This window comes from Parasteatoda tepidariorum, chromosome 2 (genome assembly GCF_043381705.1).
Source record: "Parasteatoda tepidariorum isolate YZ-2023 chromosome 2, CAS_Ptep_4.0, whole genome shotgun sequence".
Classification (NCBI taxonomy): Eukaryota; Metazoa; Arthropoda; class Arachnida; order Araneae; family Theridiidae; genus Parasteatoda; species Parasteatoda tepidariorum.
Genome location: NC_092205.1, coordinates 47,994,056 through 48,016,438, shown reverse-complemented (window position 1 = coordinate 48,016,438; position 22,383 = coordinate 47,994,056). Strand labels below are relative to the sequence as shown.

The 22,383-nt window shown below is 29.3% G+C and overlaps 1 protein-coding gene across 1 annotated transcript in view; it reads left to right on the top strand.

Moving 5' to 3' along the window:
• LOC107437908 (trypsin-1) overlaps positions 1-22,057 on the top strand; it is a 30,358-nt gene extending 8,301 nt beyond the window's left edge. Inside the window, exons 3-6 of the mRNA XM_016050046.3 lie at positions 7,128-7,228; positions 10,301-10,575; positions 14,569-14,729; positions 21,514-22,057. Of these exons, the coding sequence (XP_015905532.1) occupies positions 7,128-7,228; positions 10,301-10,575; positions 14,569-14,729; positions 21,514-21,684 (708 nt within the window). The 3' untranslated portion in view covers positions 21,685-22,057. The remainder of the gene's footprint in view (positions 1-7,127; positions 7,229-10,300; positions 10,576-14,568; positions 14,730-21,513) is intronic.
• The last annotated feature ends 326 nt before the right edge of the window (positions 22,058-22,383 follow it).

Genomic DNA, 22,383 nt, shown 5'->3' with positions numbered 1-22,383 from the left:
TCCTTAATATTCGGAGTGTTAATACCAGAAGTAGTGTCTTTAAGGTTGGTGAAATTCAGTTCATTAACAGAAGAAAACGCAAATTGAATTTATTCAAATTCTTCTTAATTTGGGACTGTTACTGTGAAAAAAGGATAAAATAATAAAATCATTAAAATGTAAATTAGAGACATCAAAAAAGTATCTAAAAATTTCTTATGATATTAGAAGGAAACCAATCATAGATTGCAATAGCTTTAAAATAGAGAATTTTTCCCTGAGAAGATTATTTTTATCGCTAATTCAAAAGGTACGGTAAGCAAGTATGCAAAGGAACCTATTTTTTTATTAAGTAAATGGATTTCATGAATGATATACACTTCAATCCACGATATTAAACGATATTTTATAACCCTAGAAAGCTGCACTTTTAAAAATAAAACTTTCCCGTAACAGCCCTTTGTGAGCCAAAGTGCTGTGATGGGAATGTCCCAAACAAGCCAATACTCATAGATCTAAAGCTAGCTGAGTTTCAATCAGATTATAGGAATCTAGTTTTTTAAAATGTCAGATTAAGGCCGGGATAGCCTGGTCGGTAGGGCACTGGACCTATGTCTAAGAGTTTGTGGGTTCGATCCCCGCCGGCTGAAGACTACCCGTGTAATAAGTGGTGACTGGTGCACGTCAAATCTGTCAAGTCGCAAAATCCTCCATGTTCCCAAAACAAATCAATACCTCTGTGGGGGCCGGGATAGCCTGGTCGGTAGGGCGCTGGGCCCATATCCAAGAGGTCGTGGGTTCGATCCTCGCCGGCCTAAGACTCCCCGTGTAGTAAATGGTGACTGATGCACGTTAAATCTGTCGAGTCTCAAAGTCCTCCATGTTCCCAAAACAAATCAATACCTCTGGGGGTACTGATCTAGGAGTTTCCTTGTCTTCTGGATTGGTTCAAAATTACAAGGCTACGGAGTTGAACGTAAGTAGTCGTAAACCCATGAAATTGGGTCGGCTGTTCAACGACGGTTATAAAATAAAATACCTCTGTGGGCATTGATCCAGGAGTTTCCTTGTCTTCTGAATTGGTTCAAAATTACTAGGCTACGGAGTTGAGCATTAGTAGCCCTAAACCCAAAATTGGGTCGGTTGTTCAACGACGGATAAAAAAAAATGCCAGTTTAGTTTTCCAACACTGAGCTATCACGACTCAACATCTAATCATAACTTCATTTTTCTAGAATCATGCAACTGTACAGCTCGTTAGTCACTTCCTTAGATTTCGTGGCAAATTATAATAATTATTTTAGTCAATGACTTTTCTAGTAACCCATTCTTTCCACTCTCTTTTAATTTCTGTGGTTGTTCTTAATTTCAGCAACGTTTATCGTTTTCACCCTATCTCAACTATACATCCCTGTCTCCATGTTTTATCTATCCATATTATCCATGTTTTACCGTGTCTATCTCCATGTTTTTTTTTATCTCTCTTCTTTTGTTTGATTTTCTCTTTCCAGTTTGTTCTCCCCAAACCTGTTGATCCACCTATTTTTTCATTGATGCAACTTCTTTGTAATTTTCTTCTGCGGCTCAGTGTTTTTTTCCCTTTCTTCTGGTGTTGAGACACTGATGAAGGTTTTCCATTATATATTTGAAACTATAATATTGTCTGTTTATATGACATCATTCAACCTCTTTCCTCTTTGTTTTTGTCCCAGGTTATAAGAGTGGAGAAAATTTTATATGAAACTAAACGTGTGGTTTAAAATTCAAAAATGTGCTACTTTAAAATGTATGAAATAAATCATGTGTAATGTAGCAAAAATATTGATGTTTGATGAAACAAATATTAGAGAAACAATAAGTGTAATTACTTCATAATTAATACATTTTTGTATTTAAGAAAATTTGCTGAGCGAAAGCTGTATAGGAGATTGAATTCAGCACTTCTGTTTTTCGTTTCACATTACTTTAACATATTATTTTTTAATCTTAATGCAACTTGTGGTCGTGCTTTTTAAATGATTATTTTTAAATATCGTTTAATCTTTCTATCGTTCTTAAATGAGACGCTTCTATGGAAAAAATGTAAAAGAAGATTTTCCATCGTAAATTTATTAAGCATGAAAATGCGATTGAAGGAAAAAAGAGATTGAAGGAAATATTAACCTCATGAAAATTCTCTTCAAGGAATTTATTTAAACTCAGTTTTTTAATTATATATTTTATATTAATAATTTTTAAAAAGAATATACAAAATTATAAAAAAATAAAAAAAGAATAAAAGAAAAAACACAAGTGAATAACTTATAAATTTGATTATAGTGCTTTTAAGATGATGAAATAATATATTTTTTATAATTGAACAGACACGAAACATCAGACATGCACCTTCCCAAAGATAAAACAAAGATTCATAGGTTTTTTGAATGCCTTATTTATTTAAAGTTAATAAAATTATTAGTCTAAGGAATGTAGTATTCCTGAAATATAGTTAGGATTAAAAAAACAATAAAAAAACATATTTCAAAAAATAGTTGATACAAGCATTCAATAAAAATGTTATTTGAACTTCTCAAAAGCTTTTAAAATAACGCTAACCATATTTAATTATTTATTTGTAAAAAAGCACCAAATGTTTTCAATGAAATGAAATCAATAAATTCCTTTCAGTTCTTTAAAAGTACCGATTTTTTTTAATATCATCTTTGCATCATGCAACAAAATTTATTCATTCCATTTCTTTATACTACTCAGGGAACTAAATTAAAGGCATTTATTTTATTCAGTTCTCTCAAAATCAATATATTTATTGGGAAACTTGGTTTAAAACATTTTTTTTAATTTTCAAACTTATGCTTAAAACGTCATAAACTTTTAAACAAGTTTTTAAGTTATAGTAAGTTATAAAGGTCATAAATGTGGCAAGAAGTTTGTCCAGAAGTCATCCTTCAAAAATAATATAAGATCTAAATAAGAAAAGAAAATCTTTAATTTTCTTGATATTTATGGAAAAGAAAATTTAAAACAAAAAGAAAAGCACTATAAATATTCCTGATAAAACTCTATGGTGGTATTGGAATATGTTTAAATTCAGTTGATTTTTAAAAACTGAACCAGTTTGTTTATGACAGGAAATGTATTAGATACAAGTATTAATACCAGATTTATTAAATTAATAAATTTACTTTTCGTGAAATATAGAAAAGTAGTTAACTTTGATTAAAAAAAAACGATATAAGAATGTAATAAAACTTTTAACTAAAAAAATATTGAGTTGAATAAGAATTCATTGAAAATTGAAGTATTATTCGAATGTTTTTCCCCTTAAGAACTTTTATAACAATACTAACTATATTTTATTTCGTAATTTATATTAAAAAAACCCAAATATTTTCAGTAGTTTAAAGGAAAAAGTATTTTTTTCAATTCTACACAAACACAAAATGCTTTCAATATATATTCAACGAGTGGCGAAATTAATTCACTCCAAATCTCTATATTATTCCGGGAATTGAATTAAAGGCAATCTTTTATACAGTTCCTTTCAAAAAATTATTTTCAAAGGGAAATCTCCTGAAAACATTTTTTTTTAAATTTAACATGAAGAAGAAGGATTTCATATTAAAAACGACATTGAGTTTTAAAAAGTTTTTTTTTTTATTTAGAAAACAATATATAAATGATTTGAATATAAAAAGAAAATTGTTTAGAATCTGTTCTTGGGTGACTTTAATTTTTTATTAATTTTTTTTTCTTACGTTGGAATATTTTCTTTTCGAAAGTCAAGTCGTTTTTATATATACTTTAGTCAATCCAGGTATATATTTATATATACCTGGTGCAAGGTATATATATACCTGGTGCAAGGTATATATATACCTGGTGCAAGGTATATATACCTGGTGCAAGGTAATAATGTATTATGCTGTATAATTAAAAGTTTTTAATTATAAATGAGGGGTAAGAAGTTAAGACAATGTCAACCTTCATCTATGAAAAAGTACCCCACTATAGAATTGAGTTAACATGTCTTATAGACTAGTGAATTGTAGTTGTAATTTTGTAGTGGTAGATGCGCTACAGTACTCCCCCACCAGAATTATATCTGTGATTCGATGAATGGATACCACTAGTTGAATCATTGCTGTTTTCGTGCGAAGCCTGGTGAGCTGTATTAAGATCACTGTACTTTTTGAGTGGTGAATGTGAGAGGTGTATTAACTTCACGGTCGTAGACGCTCCTGTGTTGCCTTTAGCAGTCGAGTGTATATGTTGTACGTTGTGTGTGATTGAAACTGAGCAGCGACAGCACTAGGAGGTGTATGATGTTGCAGTCACAAGTAGCAAGTCAACTGTTCAGTGTGAGCGAAGTAGACATATTCAAATTGTAGTGGGCGTTACTGCCCAGGTAGGCGTGTTCACATCATGTCCGGGTCACCAATGTGGGGAAAGATGTTTAGACAACGTCAACCTTCATCTATGAAAAGGTACCCCACCATAGAATCGAGTTAACATGTCTTATATACTAGTGAATTGTAGTTGTAATTTTGTAGTGGTAGATACGCTACAATAAAGGATCGAATTTTAAGTAAAACATCTTAATTCGTTGTTTTTTACAGAAATTATTAACATTATGCAACAAAAAAAAATTTTTTTAGCAATGGATGGGCTCAAACACTTCTTCCTTTTTTCAAATTTTTTTTCTTGATTTTTTCCATTTTTTTTAAATTTTATTTATGGGTTGTATGTACTAGTAGCTTATGCGCAGTTAATATTATTTTTCTTCGAAATTAACTAAATGAAATTAGCTAAACGAAATTAAGTAACTATAACATCCTCCTTTAATATTAATATTATGGAAATTGCACAGAGGCATAACATCAAAAATATTAAAATTAATGCTTAATATTCAAAGTGGGTATTCATAACCAAATAAAACTTTTTTTACTTAAGTTCAGCGCTAATGATTGCATACACACAATATATACAGCAAAAGTTTTGAGTCGATTTGTTTTTCAGTTCTAGTTTTATGAGTAAGAAAATTTTTTTAATGATGTAAATTAGTAGTTCGTCTCTTTATTTATTTTACATGGGAAGCAAGAAATAATAGACTTGAAAATTTTTAATTTAACGACTACCAAACAAGAGTTGACATAAAAATAAAATTGAAATCAAATGCTAGTTTGGGGATCAAAAGTTTTAATGCGTCGAAAAAAGGTATTTTAATTCAAAGAAAGTTTGTTTCTATTCCTGAACTTAAAATATCTACTGCTCTAATTAACTGGCATATTTAAGGTGACCACTTCGAATCATTTACGAATCAGTCCTAGAAAGTAAAAATCCGATTGCAGTCGAACTCGTTTATAACGAGCACAAAGGGACCGTAACATGTACTCGTTAAATCCGAGTGCTCGTAATAAACGGGTCCTTAAGACAGGCGTGCAACCAGAAGAGGGGGGGGGGGGCTTGGGAGGTCAAATGATTGAGTTTACTTAAAATTTAATTAATACTTACTTACTTTAATTACATTAATTAATTTAATTAAATATTTTTCTTAATTTAATGACAACTAACCCCCTTCCCTCGCATTTCTTTATCATTTTGAAAAAAAGATAAGACAGAAAGACTAGAAAGAAGAGAAAAAAGAATGCAAGACAGAAAAATATTGCTCGCTAAAACCGGATCTTGCTCGTTAAAAGCGACTTCTGTTCCATAGACTTAACATTGATCCAACCAAAAATTCTCGTTTCCCTCGGTAAATCCGAGTTCTCGTTAAATCCGAGCTCGTTACAAACGAGTTCGACTGTATTAGATTAAAAGTTATCCCGGTTGCTTCATTTTTTGAGCACTATGCAGTCCGCGAACTAAAAAATGGACCACTCTGAATAACCTTTGATCAAATGATCGGATCTTCACGTTCTAGGACTCAATCTTAATCATTCGAGGGGGTAAAATCAAATATGCTTATTAATTAGTGCAGACGATATTTTAAGTTACAAAGTCAGACATATAAACGTACTTTCTCTGAAAAAGCATACCATTTTTCCGATGGATTAGGATTTCTGTTCCCAAAAATATAAGAGGTAGCCGTGATCTGGGAAATATGGTCCCCATAATTTGGGGAGAGCAGTCCATAGTTTGAACCCCTTAGTGTTAATTTTATTTTTTCCGTATTTCGCCATTTCTTGAGAATTTTTAAGCTAGTTGAAAATTTTATGCACACAATTATGTTGAGTCGTTTATCCAAGTATTATTTCATTCAAAAAACTAGCTTTTAAAAAATATTTATTATTTCATATTACTTTACTTAAAAGTAGTCGAAACTTTTTTTTGCTGCAAGGTGCACAATTTATTTCATCATTTTAAGGAATGCAATTTTGAACGGCAAAATACAAACTTTGAACGAAATCGGTCGAATATTTCCTGATAAATCAAATTTTTAAAAATTCGATTTCTCAGGAACTATTCGACCGATTTTGCACAAATTTTCTATTTTGCTATTCAAAATTACTATCTTTAAAAAGATGTAAAAATTTGTTTGCCTTCAGACTCAAATTTTTTCTCTGTTTTTAAATAATCTATATTTTCTGCATTCTCTATTTTTAAATAAAATAATATTAAATAATAAATCTTTTTTAAAGCTATTTTTTGCATGGAATAACGTTTGGATCAAGGACTTATATAATTGTTTGCATAAAATTTCCGATTCTCCTAAATTCTCAGTTAGTTCTCGCTAAATTTGCTAAAATAAAAAATTCTCGAGTTATAACTAAATGCGCAAAAAATAAATTTGATAACTCAGGGGTTCAAACTTTGGGACAGCTATCCTGACCAAACTATGGGGATCATATTTCCCAGATCATGGTTATCCCCTGTATATTGGGGGTTATAAATCCAAATTCATTGAAAAAATGGCTATATTTATTCAGAAAAAGTACATTGTTGTGTCTTATCTTGTAATTTTAAATATCGTCAGCACTAATTAATTAGCATATTTGCGATCAGCCTCTCGAACCATTAAGATTGAATCCTAGAACATGAAGATTCGATCATTAGATCAAATTTTATTCAGCGTGGTTCGCTTATTTTTTTGCCTACTGTTCATCGAAAATATTTTCGAAAATTGACAATACTTATTTCATGTATTATAGGTGTCTGTTCGTCGTGGTGGTAGTACATTTGGAGGGCACCACTGTGGAGGAGTGATTATAAAAAAGCTTTGGATTCTCACAGCTGCTCATTGCGTAAGAAGGTGAGCAAATAGAACAATCTTAAGAATATTAAATTAGAATAATAGGATATCTACAAGTGACGTTTTGTGTATATCTCGATCCTGATTGTTTGTTGAAGCGTGATGATTAATTACTTTATCAACTGTTCTTTCCATTCTACTCCGAGAAAACCAAGCCCGTCAAGTATCCATTCTCTGAAGTGACACATTCTATTTTCTTTCACAAAGATTCTTTTACAAAGATTTCAATTCTTTCACTTCTTATTTCTTACTTAAAACAAAGACAGGCACGAAGCCATGTTGAGCATTAAACAAACTAATTATGTATCGAAGTGACAAAGTACACAAAACAAAACTATATCACGGTTTCAATAAAATACGTAAACAATAATACATCTATGTTAGGTAAAGGACATGAAAGCGAAATAATTATGTTATAGCAAATTCGATGCGTGATACAAGTTGTATTTAATTAATTCTACGTTAATTAACATTCTAACTTATGTGGCGGGACTTAGCTCTACTTTAACACGCCATCTTTATAACGATCGATTTATAAGCGATCAGCTAGAGCTTAGATCATAGGTCACATGTCTATGTAAAATGTTCTAGGATTCATTCGTAATGGCTCTAAGAGTTGGCCTCAAATATGCCAATTAATAAATGCAGACGATACTTTAAGTTACGAAGTCAGGCACAAAAACGTAGTTTCTGTGGCCTTTTCTGTACCTTTTCTTCGACGAAATCGCATTTCTAACCCCCAAAACGTAGGGGATAGTCGCAATCTAGAGAATATGATCCCAATAATTTAGTCATTAAAGTGCTCCAAAGTTTGGATCATGTTAATTTTATTTTTTGAGTATTTCTCTATATCTCGAGATCTTTTAAGCGAATTAAAAAAATTTTGCACTTCTTTTGCACAAAATTCCCTTATCTCAGGATAATTCCATACAAAAATAATTTTCAGTAAATATTTATTTTTTTTTATTTTTCTATTTGTTAATGGTTGAAAAAATGCTGAATTGTAAGGTATACAAATTTTTGTATCTTTTTAAAGAATATAATTTTGCATGGCAAAATATAAATTTTGAGTAAATTGGATCAAATAGTTCCTAAGAAATCAAATTTTAAATATCTGACTATTTTGAAATTCAATTTCTTAAGAACTATTCAATCAATTTTGCTCAAATTTCGTATTTTGAAATGCAAAATTATATTTTTTAAAATGATGCAAAAAATCTTTCACCTTACAATTGGAAATTTTTCGACCATTATGGAATAAAATAATAAAAAATAATATATATTTGCTAAAAGTTATTTTTTGCATGGCATTATTTTTGGTTAATAAATTTTATAATTATGTACTTTTTAAATTCCCTTTCAAAGTTCTCGAGATATAGTGAAATACTCAAAGAGTAAAATTAACATTAAGGGTTCCAAACTTTTGAGTGCTCACCTGACCAAACTATTGGGGCCGTATATTCCAGATTGCGGCTACTCCCTATAATTTGGGGATCAGAAATCTGAATTCGTCGAAAAAAAAGGCATGCTTATTCAGTGAAAGTACGATTTTGTGTCTGACTTCGTAACTTAAAATATCGTCTGCACCTATTTATTAGCATCTTTGAATTCACTCATTGGATCCATTAGGATGATTGAGTCCTAGAATTTAAAGATCCAATCATCAGATCAAAAGTTATTCAGGGTGGACCGTTTTTTTTGGCTCACTGTACCTATATAAATTAAACTAAATTCAAGCTTCTTCATTACAGTTAATCTTAAAGGTTAGAATTGATAAATATAATGATATTACTATATTTATGTTAACTCGAAAACCATTAATCTGCACAATATCTAGTTAATCCGCAGATTAACTAGAATTATCTGTTCAACTGCGGAATTAAGCGTTTTCCGCAATTTATCTAGGAAATGTGAGCATTAACAAATTCTGAAATATTAAAGTTCAATAATTTGTTTATATCATTCTCTTTACTAATTTGTTGATTGTTGGATTGTATTTAACTTGATTCTTAAAGTACCGAAAAATAAATAGCTAATATTACTTTAAAGCCCTGAAATATAATAATATTTTAAATGATTTGATTCTATTTCTTAAAGTGACTGATGATTGATTAATGTGCTGATGGTTTAATTGCAGTTACTTTATTTTAGATAGCAAAAAATATTTCAATAACTTTATGTTAATTTGTTAATTTAAAAGCGCAGAAACGTTGCTGGTGTTTCAGACAAACTCTTACTTTTACTTTTACGAGTGCTTGATAGTGATGTACAGATTATCTAGGTAATTTTGGAAATAAATAAATTTTTTGGATTCAATTCCAAAGATCACACTAGTTAATATGCGTATTAGCTGTATAATTTGCAGATCTAGGTAATTTTAGAAATAAATCAATTTTTTGGATTCAATTCCACGGATCAGACTAGTTAACATGCGTATTAGCTAGATAATCTGCAGATCTAGGTTATTTTAGAAATAAATAAATTTTTTCGATTCAATTCCACGGATCACACTAGTTAATACGCGTATTAGCTAGGTAATCTGCACAGATAGGTTATTTTGGAAATAAATCAATTTTTTGGATTCAATTGCACGGATCACACTAGTTAATACGCGTATTAGCTAAATAGTCTGCAGAGATAGGTTATTTCAGAAATAAATCAATTTTTTGAATTCAATTGCACGAATCACACTAGTTAATATGCGTATTAGCTAGATAATCAGCAGAGATAGGTTATTTTGGAAATAAATCATTTTTTTGTATTCAATTCCACGAATCACACAAGTGAATATACGTATTAGCTAGATAATCTGCATATCTAGGTTACTTTGGAAATAAATAAATTTTTTGGATTAAATTCCCCGGATCACACTAGCTAATTAGTTAATATGCGTATTAGCTAGATAATCTGTAGAATAACTGATTTCTACCCTTTCGCGGTAATATTTAAATCAAAATGAAAAGAATAAAGCTTAAACAATTCAAACATTGCAGCTTCAAACAGATACATTAGAAAAACATTAATTACAATTCATGCTAGAATTAAGCAAAACCCATTCTTTTTTTATTGCAGTTACTCTCCAAAACATTTAACGGTAAGAGTTGGAGAATATGATCTGACAAAATTAGAAAACTTTCATTCTGAGGAAGATTATTCGATCGAAAAGATAATCTTACATCCAAAACTGAATCACCCGAAGCGATACAATAATGACATAGCTCTACTGAAACTGACGAAGCCTATTAAATATGATAGTTACGTGGGACCCTCTTGTCTGCCTCAGGAGGACGAGGATTTTTCTGGACAGGAAGGAACAATTATGGGCTGGGGTTTTCTATCCGAGAATGGTAAGAATGTTGTTATAGTTGAAGTTTTATTTCATAAATTTAAAAGATGTTCGAAACTCATTCGGTTTACATTTTTAAAAAATGTTCAAGGATCATTAATGTTCTTTTTTTTTGTTAACAATTCAATAATTTCAGTGCAAGAAGTATAAAAAATAATTGTATTTTTCAGTAATATCATATAACCAGGAAATATCAAAATAATGTACCTAATGGTTATTCCTAACAATCGATATGCTAAGTGAAAGAGAAATACAAGGTTTGAAATCGTGACCATCTCTGAAATGATTTTTTTGTAGTGAGGTACCTTTACCAAAACATGTAAATTTTTAATACCTTTCAATAAATCAAAAATTTTGAAAGATCTGTGATTGACGATGAGTAAGTTTTTGATAATTTTTCAGAATATATTAAAGTTTATGCATTTTACAGCAGTCTCAAATTTAAAAAAAAAGTACAAAATTTCTTCTATATTCTTATTTTTATAGTTAAGTGATATTTTGATATATTCAGAAAAATAAACAAAAAAGAAGAAATGAATATAGAAAGTTAAGGGGAAGCTTGTTTAATAACTTCTCGGAATTATATATCTTCAAAACCCACTATTTACTAATGACAACTTTTTGAACCTGAAAAATTGGTTTCTAAATAATTATTTCATTTTGAGATGAAGATTTTCCACATAAAAAGACAAACTTGTCTCACTATCAGCTTAAAAAACATATAAACTCTTAAAGAATAATTTTTAATTATTTTATTTTGTAAAAATAATAAATAAATTATTCAAGAATAGACTGCTGACTGACGTTCAAAACTGTCTTGTTCAGGACAAGCAAATATCAAAACAATCTAATTGTACTAAATTTAATGAACAAAATATAAAACTATAATTCAATGGTTAATTAATAATTTAATTAATGCAAAAAACATCAATTTTAATGTTAAAATAATCATTAAATTTTATTGTTGAGTTAATCTAAATACCGGAATTAAGATATCTCTCTGGGTATAAAAACAGAAAGAGAAGATTATATAAATCTTTTTATGTATTATTTAATTACGTTTTTTAATACTGCCTTTCATGGAGCATTTCAGATAATCCTATTCATGTTAATCGAGAGTCCTTCGTAATGTGTTGTTATTTCTAATCCTTCACAATATAGCCTTAGCTATATCAAATCCATGAGTCCAAACACTCTGGCAAAGTCACACACCAAAATTGGTTGCAAGAGAATGTCCCCCAAGGAAAATTTCAGGCAATCAAGTATGTGTTTGGGGAAGCAGGTTTCAATCTTTGTAATATGTCCTCTTTAATATCCTATTATCTTTATCCTTTGTAATATCCTTCGTAAGTATTGATATCGTGTAAATTTTAAGTTCCTTTATGAGGAAAATTAAGACTAAAGGAAATTTATTCCAGGTCTCAAAATTTCAAATAAAAGTAAAATATCGCCCCTAGTATCAATATTATATGGTAGTATAATTAGAAAAGTGACACGATTGCACAGTGTTTCAGGCATTGAGCTATCATTGTGCTTAACCTGGGTTCCATCTTCTGTGGCAACTTGAAGTCAACCCAAATTCAGATCAAGGGGTCCTAGCTTGTCTGAGAAAGAAGGACGAATGGTGCGCACTGTTAACCACATCATCATATCGTAGATCTATAAAGTGTTTTTAACGAACCTCCATGGCCACTTGGGCAAGTTGCGAATAGGCATTACTTCATAAAGGTATAAAAAGATCTCCAGTTGTATTTAACGAGCCAACAAAGTTTCTCCAATCCTTATGTAATTTAAACCTCCATTCCATATGATATACCAGCAGCTCACTCAACTGAGGATTTTAGAAACATTCTCATTTCATAAACATCACTTTCATGTCATAAAAAAACCATAACTCATAAAAATAGAATCCATTATATGATTTGAAAATTTATATTACATTGATTTGTTTCACATTTTTCATTTACAGTGCCCCAGTAGTTTTCTCTACAGTTTTCATTTGTTACAATAATTATTTAATTTTAATTGCACGTGCGGAACGAATGTGAGTGTCACGGATGATAAGGCCAGTGTGTTCTGAGGACTTTTTTTAATCTTTAATTTTGCTGGCAAAATGGCGTATTCCCATTTAAGTTTCAGTTATGTTTCAGAAATTTTTTCCATTTTTAAAAAGCTTTTTCTTTTCTTTAAAAATGATTTTATGGAGCAATTTTGGATACGTAACATTTTGTGAGTAAGCAGAATATTTTTGGCCCGTATTTTTTGAACCAGCTTTTATTTATTTTAATCATATTAATGTCATTTTTTTTATTTACAGAAACTTGTTAGTTTAAATTCTCACTATATTTTTTTTATTATTTTGTGTTAACAATAAACACAACGCTTCAAAATTAGGTTCGTTATGCATCATAATTTATAAATGTATTCTCAAGGTTGGAATTTTATGTGAGATATGGTCTGATTTTATTGATATTGAAGGTTTTATCCAAAATAAAAAATGATGAGAACGAGATTCATAGAAATTGTTCCATGTTTAAATTAGATTAATAGACATAAAAGAAAGTGTCTAACAATGATCAAAGTGACGTGAGGACGCTTAAATTATAATTTTCCATTAGCCCTGCATGCAAAATAATTTTTTATTATTTTGAATAATAATGCTTACTAAATAAGCATAATTAAACTATGCTTATTAAAAATATATTTCAATTATATTCTATTATTTAAATGCAAATAGTACTTCTAAAACTAATGAAATTTGTAGTTTGTGTAAAAAAAAGTCTTTCTCTGTCAACAGTAATTAAAAAAATAATACTTTTTTATTCTTTCTCATTTAAATTAATTTATTCTTCATTTATTATCAAACTCAAAAATTTACCTTTATAAATTATTAACCGCATTAATTTTGAATAAAATACTATCATTTTACTTTTTCAGTTGTTCAATTGTAAAAATTAAATAAAGATTTTAACCCTTTTAGTTAGAAATGTTAAGTAATTTAGCTTAATAGTGTTTTGAAGCAATAGTAAGCATTAATATTATATTTTTACGAGCTTTTAATTCCAAATGTTAAAAAAAAAATTGTAAATGAACAAAAAAATTAAACAAAAATAATTAATTTAAATATTAAAAACAACCACTGTAATAAAAAAATCTGATTTCTCTAAAAAAAATATTAAATTAAGACTTCTTTTAAAAATACCATCTTTCAGATTTGTTGCGATATTAATACAGTGCAAAGGTTAACAATACTATCTCACTTCTCAAACTAGATCACACAATTCTATAATTTAACTTGAACTGAGGTATGATTCCATTTAACTCCTTATTGGAGATGAAGTAAATTTTTGTACCGTATTGTAATTCAAGTTACCGATATTATATTTCATCGTCTGGAACTGCAACTTATTCTAAATTGAAAATATAATGGCGAATGTGATCGTTTAGCTGGTTAAAAGTACATATTCTAAGCTGTAGGTCAGCTCTAAGCAGTATGCCAGCTTTACTTGTAAATAAATTAATTTACACACAGATAATTTGATTGCATTATAAAAATCCAACGCCATAAGCATTTGATGCATATAAAATATTTTTAGGATGATGTGAAGACATTTATAAGATTTTTTTGGAAACTTGAATGAAGGATTTTATTTTAACATTCGCTTTACCAACAGATATTTACATTTCTAAAAAATAAATAAAAACCTTTCTGGAGACATTTTGAAGCTTTCTTAAAAAGTAACAACGGTTGCAGAGAAATAGTTCTGACACTCATCTATTATTTTTACGCTGTAATGACAAAAGCTTCCTTCAAATTTTCGAGTGTGGCATCACTTTTAAACAACGTTATTGGAATAACTATTATGTTTTTTTAAGCAACTTTTTTCATTCCAAAGGAACATTTTCGTGTCTTTGAGAAAAAGTATTAATAAAAACATTGTTGTAGATTTTAAACTTCACCGAATTTTAGAAAAGAAATTTATTCTTCTTTTAGGTGGAGAACGCTCTAATGTTTTGCAAAAACTTCTTGTTCCCATAATGAATATAACTGAATGCCAGCTCTTGTATGATGAAGCAAATTTAATGAGAAGGGTAGAATTTATTCCAGGACAAGTATGCGCCGGATACAAAGAAGGAAAAAAAGATTCTTGCCAAGTATACTTAAAAATTTCTTATTTTATTACTTTGAACAACTTTTAGTTCAATTAGAATTTTCCACACAAAATTTAAATATATATTGTTTAATTCTTTTTAATATCATGTAAATATACACCGACGGGCCATTACATTATGACCACCCTGCTAATAACATGTAGGACCACCTTTAGCCCTCAAAACTGCTAGCACCCGCCGTGGCATTAATTCCACAAGTTGCTGATAGATAGTCTGAGGTATCTGGTACCAAGCGCTCACCAACTGGTCCTGCAATTCCCTCACATTGCGAGGGGGTAGAGTGGCAGCACGAATTTGGTTTTCCAAGTAGGACCACAAATGCTCTATTGAATTAATGTCAGGTGAATTTGGGGGCCAAGACATGACTTGAAAGTCACTGGAATGTTCCTCGAACCAATCCATGATGATTCGATCCTTTTGACATGGTGCATTATCCTGTCGGTAAACACCATACCCTGCAGGAAGAACTGTTGCCATGAATGGGTGAACCTGGTCTGAAACTATGTTCAAGTAGCTTACAGACGTCAGGGATTGTTCTATGAGGATTATGGGTCCTAATGTGCCCCATGAAAACATTGTTCCTGGGCGAGAAACCATGAAAACATGGGCGAGCCCATTGTTATCGATGGAGGGTGGTCATAATGTAATGGCTCTTCGGTGTATATGACGTAGCAGAAGCTCTTCTATCTGGTTTGTAATCGTAACTTAAATATCAATATTTAATTTTACATCACGATTTTGTTCTTCAATATATACCTAACATTTATATTTTATAGTATCAAAATAACGTTAATAACAGAGAATAACATAAATTGAAAATAATCAAGAATTATGGATTAATTAAGAATTATCAACTATTATAATCTCTTACCACATCACATATTCAATTTCTATGACCACAATACCTATTATTTCAATATTAGTGTCTCCATTACCACAAATAATTAAGCATCAATGCATTAATAATAAATTTATAAATTGGCCTTTAAAGGTGCCTGGAAACAGAATCGTTCCAAATTATTTTGAAATTAAAGATTTTATTGTAAATTCGATTCGGTATGTTAAAACGTCGCCATGTTTGGTATATTATTAGCTCCAATGATACTTGATTAATTGTGGTAAAAAGTGCTATTGATAAAAACAGCGTTATTGCTTCACGATAGATTTCGAGAAAAGTGATTTGGCAACTGTTTTCTTTTTATTGCTAATGCAATGAACACTAAAAGAAAATTTCAAAAAACTGATAAAACTGAATTTATTTTTAATAAAATATATTTTTTTGTAATATGTAACTTATTATACAAAATTGCCAAACATATATAAATCTCAATTTTGATTTCTTTTTTTGTCGCTTACGATAATTTTTCTATTGCACGGCAGTTTTATGGTGCGCCAAATAAGAAATAAACCACCAAGAATAACTTTTGATCGGAACTTCACGTTCTAGGACTCAATCTTAATGGTTCGAAAGGGTAATATCAAATATGCTAATGAATTAGTGCAGACAATACTTTTAGGTTACGAAATCAGACACAAAAATGTAGTTATTCTGAATATATATACCTTTTTTTGACGGATTGTATTTCTAACCCCCAAAACATAGTGGATATCTGCGATTTGGGAAATATGGTCACAATTGTTTAACCAGGAGAGTGGTCCGAAGTTTGGCCCCTTAATATTAATTTTACTACTCGCGTATTTCATCATATCTCGGAAAATTTTTAAGTTAATTGAAATATTTCTGCTCACATTTATAATATGTACTTATCCAAAGACAGTTTCATGCAAAAAATAATTTTAGTAAGTATTTACTATTTTTAACTCTGTCGAATAGTTCCTGAGAAATCGAATTTATAAAAGTTGTATGCTTAAAATTCCATTTATCAGGAACTATTCGACCGAGTTCACTCAGATTTTGTATTTTGACATTAATAAATAAATGACTATTAATAAATAAAAAAAATGATGAATATTTACTAAAAGTAAATTTTTGCTTGAAATTATCTTTGGATAAACGATAGTTATAATTTTGTTCACAAATTTTAAATTCGTTTAAACAGTTCTCGAGATGTAATGAAATATGCAATTAGTGAAACTAACATTTAGAGGTCTAAGCTTTGGACAAATCCATTGAAAAGAAAGGTATGCGTATACAGAGAAAGTACATTTTCGTGTCTTGTTTCGTAACTTAAAATATCATCGGCACTAATTAATTAGCATATTTTAGCTTACCCCTCAAACCATTAAGATTGACTTCTAGAATGCGAAGATCCGATCACTCTAGATCAAAAGTTTTTCAGGGTTTTCCGTTTCCTTATTTTGCACGCTATACTTATAGATAGATAATAGGTATTAGGTACCTAATTTCAGTACTATGACAATAATCTTTTTACGTCTCCTAAACGGGTAGGCGCAGCATATCCTCCTTTGGATCCTGAGCCATAAAACTCCACATTCAATCAATCTGCCTCCTAACTATATAGGAGAAACTGGGATAAGACCGGGTAGCTAAAATTTATATATCATTCCTGAGAACTCATTGATGTACTACTTTTTTTATAAATTATTTTTTTGTCATATGCCAGCCATTTTGTCATAATATGCCATTTTGTCATAATGATGTCATATCACCCGGTTCCGGTAAAATCGGGTACACATGTTAATACTTTGTAAAATTTAGAGCTGCAAGAATTTCAGTGAAAAAGTAGCAGACATTTGTATTTTGACAAAAATTATTGAAAAAAATTATGCATATAATTTACAAATGATGTGAAGTATCTTCAGGAAATGCACCAAAATCTAAGGCTTTTTGTGCCTTGAGGAAGGGGTTCGCAATAAATTTTTACTGGGGCCAGTGAAACCATTGCTTTGCCTTTATAAAGTTATGTTCTCCATCCTCTACACTGCAGATTTCATGGGCCCAGCATAGGCACACATTAAGGGGAACAGTATGGTCGGGTAGTACACGGTTTTAATTTTCCCGAGAACAGAGGTTAGTTTTACCCTGTATAGCAGAGTAGAGGTTAGCAAAACAAAAACTATTGAACTAAATCCTTATAGTTGATTGGGGCATGAACTTAAAATAAGCTGGTTTAAAAATAATTTTTACAGCTATAATGACCAATAAATAAGGATTGTTTAAAAACAAGAGAACATCAGAGAGTCGAGATAGTAAAAAAATAGGTAAATCCTTCTTCTTGTCTAAAATGTAATTCAGAGTTTGTCCGCTACAAGACGAAACTAATTTTCAATCAATCAAAGTGCCTGCTCGCAGCCAACTCTCCCCTACATTTTCTTACTGTCCCTAAATTTTTAAATCCTAAATAAATGCAAATATTTATTTTAATTATTTGTGTATTATTTAATGCACAATTTTTGCCAAAAATAACTTTCTCAATAATTTAAACATGGTTAAAAAAAACTATAGCATAAAACAAAATGACTGCTGATTTTTTTCAGTGAAACCATGAGGTTTTTAGAGAGTTTAAAACAAACGAGTTTTGAAGCCAACTTTACAGGCGAGGTGCATATTTTCTGCTGATTTAGAATACGTTGAAAAACCAATTTTTTGTTGATTACAACTAATATCTAATCACTTACACTTGGTGTTCCGCATATCAAAATCACATTAAAACTTTTGAATTATAACTTTCAACAAAGAGTTTTACTCTTATACAAAATGAAAAAAAAAGTCAATTTCTTGACAAATTTTTTTTTACTATCATTAAGATCCCTTAATAATTTATAATTATGACGCAGTTCAGGAAATAAATTAATAACATCTTTGCTTTATTGAGGTAATACTTTTCTAATACTTATTAGTTACGGAAAACTACAATGCCACAAAATTGAAAAATATAAAATTCATTTACCTTCTTTTTCTGTCAATAATGGATATCTGAATAGCTTTTTCTCAAAAAGGTTGTTTCAGCAAATGGGAGTTAAAATCATAACGAAAATGGTGAACTATATCAATAAATACCAGTTATATAGTAGAAAATAGATTAAAATCATAGTTTAAATGACGAATTCCCCTTTTTTTTATTTCGAAGAATATTTTACAGGATTTACTTAGTTTCATATGTTGAACTTGCAGAATCATAATATTATAATAAACTTTAAGAAACTTAATGAACATTCAAAATCGTTTTAGTTTTTAAAGAAAAACTTTTGTTATAATTACAGTTAAAATTTTAAATCGTTTGCATTTTGTAACACGGCAATCATTTTAACAACCATTTTTTTTTCTTTTATCTGCTTCATATATAAATATTAAAAAAAAGAAACGTTGCTATGTCAATTAAAATAAAAAAAGTAAAAATTATCTTTAAAATAAAAAAGGAAATTCGAATTTATTAAAGTTATGTTGCTTAAAAGCATAAACTTTGGAACTTGCTTAAGAACAATCCATTCTGACGTCATCACGATGCTTTTTGAAAAGTTTCTCTTAGCCCAACTGTCACTAGCAACACTTAAAGGAAATGTTACAGTAGCTTTAAATATTTGATACCCTGTGCTTATAATTTATGTATATGTTACGTTTTTGATTATTTCTGTTCGATTATGTCAGGAAAGATGGTTATGTATAGGTTCGTGACCTACGAGATACGAGTCAGGTTGCGATTGGTAGCATAAATGAGTGTGAGTGGTTAGAAAGTTGTGTTTTTGCTTGCTTCATTTCAATAAAAATAATTGAATGAATATGGCATCTTTACATGGCATCTTTACTTTTCATCTGTTTATTAATATTAAATAATAAGCATGCTGAGATATTATTAATATTAGCATAAGCAAAATATTAATATTAATAAGCATAGCCTGCGGGTCAATAATTTTGTTAACCTCAATAAATAACCATACATTAAACTTTTGCTTCGTTACGACTATTTTTTTTGAGAAATAACACATTAAATGCAAATCTGAAATTATTAAAAATAAGCTACAATATGAAAAAAAGTTGTACAAACAATATTCAGCAAGAAACTATTATATCGAGTATTTTTCCTTAGCTGTACCTAATAAATTTTTTCATTATTTAATGCTTATTATTTAGTATTAATAAACAGATAAAAAGTAAAGATGCCATGTAAAAAACAGCATAAATTTGAAAATTTAATAAAGATTTTTTAAGCATATATTTAATAATCTTATTCAAAAGAGATGAAAAGAATAAACAAAATATTTCTAGAGGCAACGCGAGTTTATTTATATTAAATAATAAGCATTAAATAATGAAAAAATTTATTAGGTACAGCTAAGGAAAAATATTCGATATAATAGTTCCTTGCTGAATATTGCTTGTACAACCTTTTTATATATTGTAGCTTATTTTTACTAATTTCAGATTTTCATTTAATGTGTTATTTCTCCAAACAAAATAGTCGCAACGAAGCAAAAGTTTAATGTATGGTTATTTATTGAGTTTAACAAAATTATTGACTCACAGGCTTCTCCCATATATATATTTCAGAAGTAAATAGCCTAAAACAATTGAACGTATTTAATTTTCAAAAAACTTTTACATTACAAAGAAAGCAACCTCCTAAGTAAATATTTTTAATGACAAAACAAATATACGGGGAAAAGAACTTACTACATTTAAAAAAGTGTTTTCAAAACAAAATCAATTTTTAAACAGAGAGAATTCAAGATCACGCATTAAATATATATTTTCCAAAGGGCAAAAACCAGTATACAAATATCGGAGCTGAAACAAGCTTTAACTTATAACCTTTTGAAAGAAGATTAAATTTCAATAAGTAATTTGTGCACGAATGATTTTTGCGAATAAAAACGAACGTACATTTAAACAATATCATTTATTACATTTTAACAAAGTATATGTCTACTAAATTACCAATTACCATAGTTTACGACTTAAAAAATGTATATTTTTATGTAATTCATTAACAATTATATAAGTTTTTTATGAAAATTAAAGTATTTTTTATAAGCTTTTCGTAAAAATATATATGGTTTTAAAGGATTTTACTTAAGAATATATAAACACGGAGAAAAAAAAATGTGGTAAAATTGCCATACTTTAAGGTAACGACATTTCTGGTATTAAAAAAAAAAGAAAGAAAAAGCTATAATTCTTGTTAAGAAAACCAAAATAAAAGTTATTTAAACCGTTCATTCAGCATGTTTTTCATTCATATGATAACGATTTACTAGAAATTCTGATTTTCAAAATTAAAGTGCTTATTACCACACATTTAGTAAATAATACAAAACTGAAAATTATATTTACCGAATATGTTTGTTAATGATTCTGATTTTTATACCTTGCTCTAAGTTATCGTGATAAACTTACTAAATTTTAACGCATTGTTAATTTCAGAAAAATCATTAACAAAGCTCATCGGTAGAACTTACCAAAAACTTTGGTGAACCCATAGAGCCAAAAACATTGTCAATTTTACCACATTCAGGTAGTTTTAAACACACTTTTTTTCACAGTGAACTTTTCAAAAGTTTACATGACAATAGACATAATATTTTGAAGTTTTTCATAAAATAAGCTTACATTTCATAAATTTTACAAATTTTGAAGATTGTATATATAGGTAGTATATATAAAGACTAGATATATATAAATTCTGTAAGAGAAAATGCATATTTTTTATGCTGATTCTGTCTTTCAAAAGAATATTGCTTTACTGGATTGAAATACCAATAGCTTCCTTTTGATTAACTTCGTTATTATATCCTTATTTTGACCATTACTATGTATTTTCATACACCATACAATTGAATATTACAGGGAGATTCTGGAGGACCGTTAGTTGTAAGAAGAAAAGGTCGTTTTACTGTCGTCGGTGTTCTTTCAGCAGGAATAGGCTGTGCAAGACCTCTGTTACCCGGCATCTATACATCCGTCCCCTTCCATCTCACTTGGATTAATCATACAATTCAAAGAAATCATGAGATTTAAATAATTAGTACATCCACACAGAAATCATATCAATATTTAAAGAGTTTTTAAGAATCAGGTTTAGAAAAAAAAATATTTTTTATTATATGCACTTACACTTTGTCTTAAATGTTACACTTGCAATGTAAAATACAGTTGAAATATGATTCACTGTTTGAATTTAACACAAATTTTAAACAATATCATCACTAACAAAGCTTTTAGACTATCATTTATCCCTAACCAATTAGAATTATTTATCCCTAACCTTAGAGTGTTCTAAGGTATGCCACAGATATGTGTATTTCACAAATCGTACCTACTGTATTCCATTATACATTTTCTGTTTTGTAAAAACATTTTGCCTAATAAAAGGATTTTAACTGAAGAGTAATTTTTAATGGATATTATTTGATATTTCATTAGCATTTTGTGATATATTTGATGTAAAATATTTGATAAATAATGCATATTCCATCACAAGCAGCGAAAAGACACATAAATAGATATTATTGGCGTTTTCTAACTTAATTTAATAACTGAATTTTTTAACTATAAGAATCATTACATTAACAACTACATAAACTATTATCCAAATACTAAAAGGTCACTAGACAAAAAGAAGTCACCACTACTGAAATCATGAAAGTAGGTTCAAGCCGGTTGTTATATTTCCTTATTATGGACCACTTACCTCATTGAGCATATTTATTTTAACAT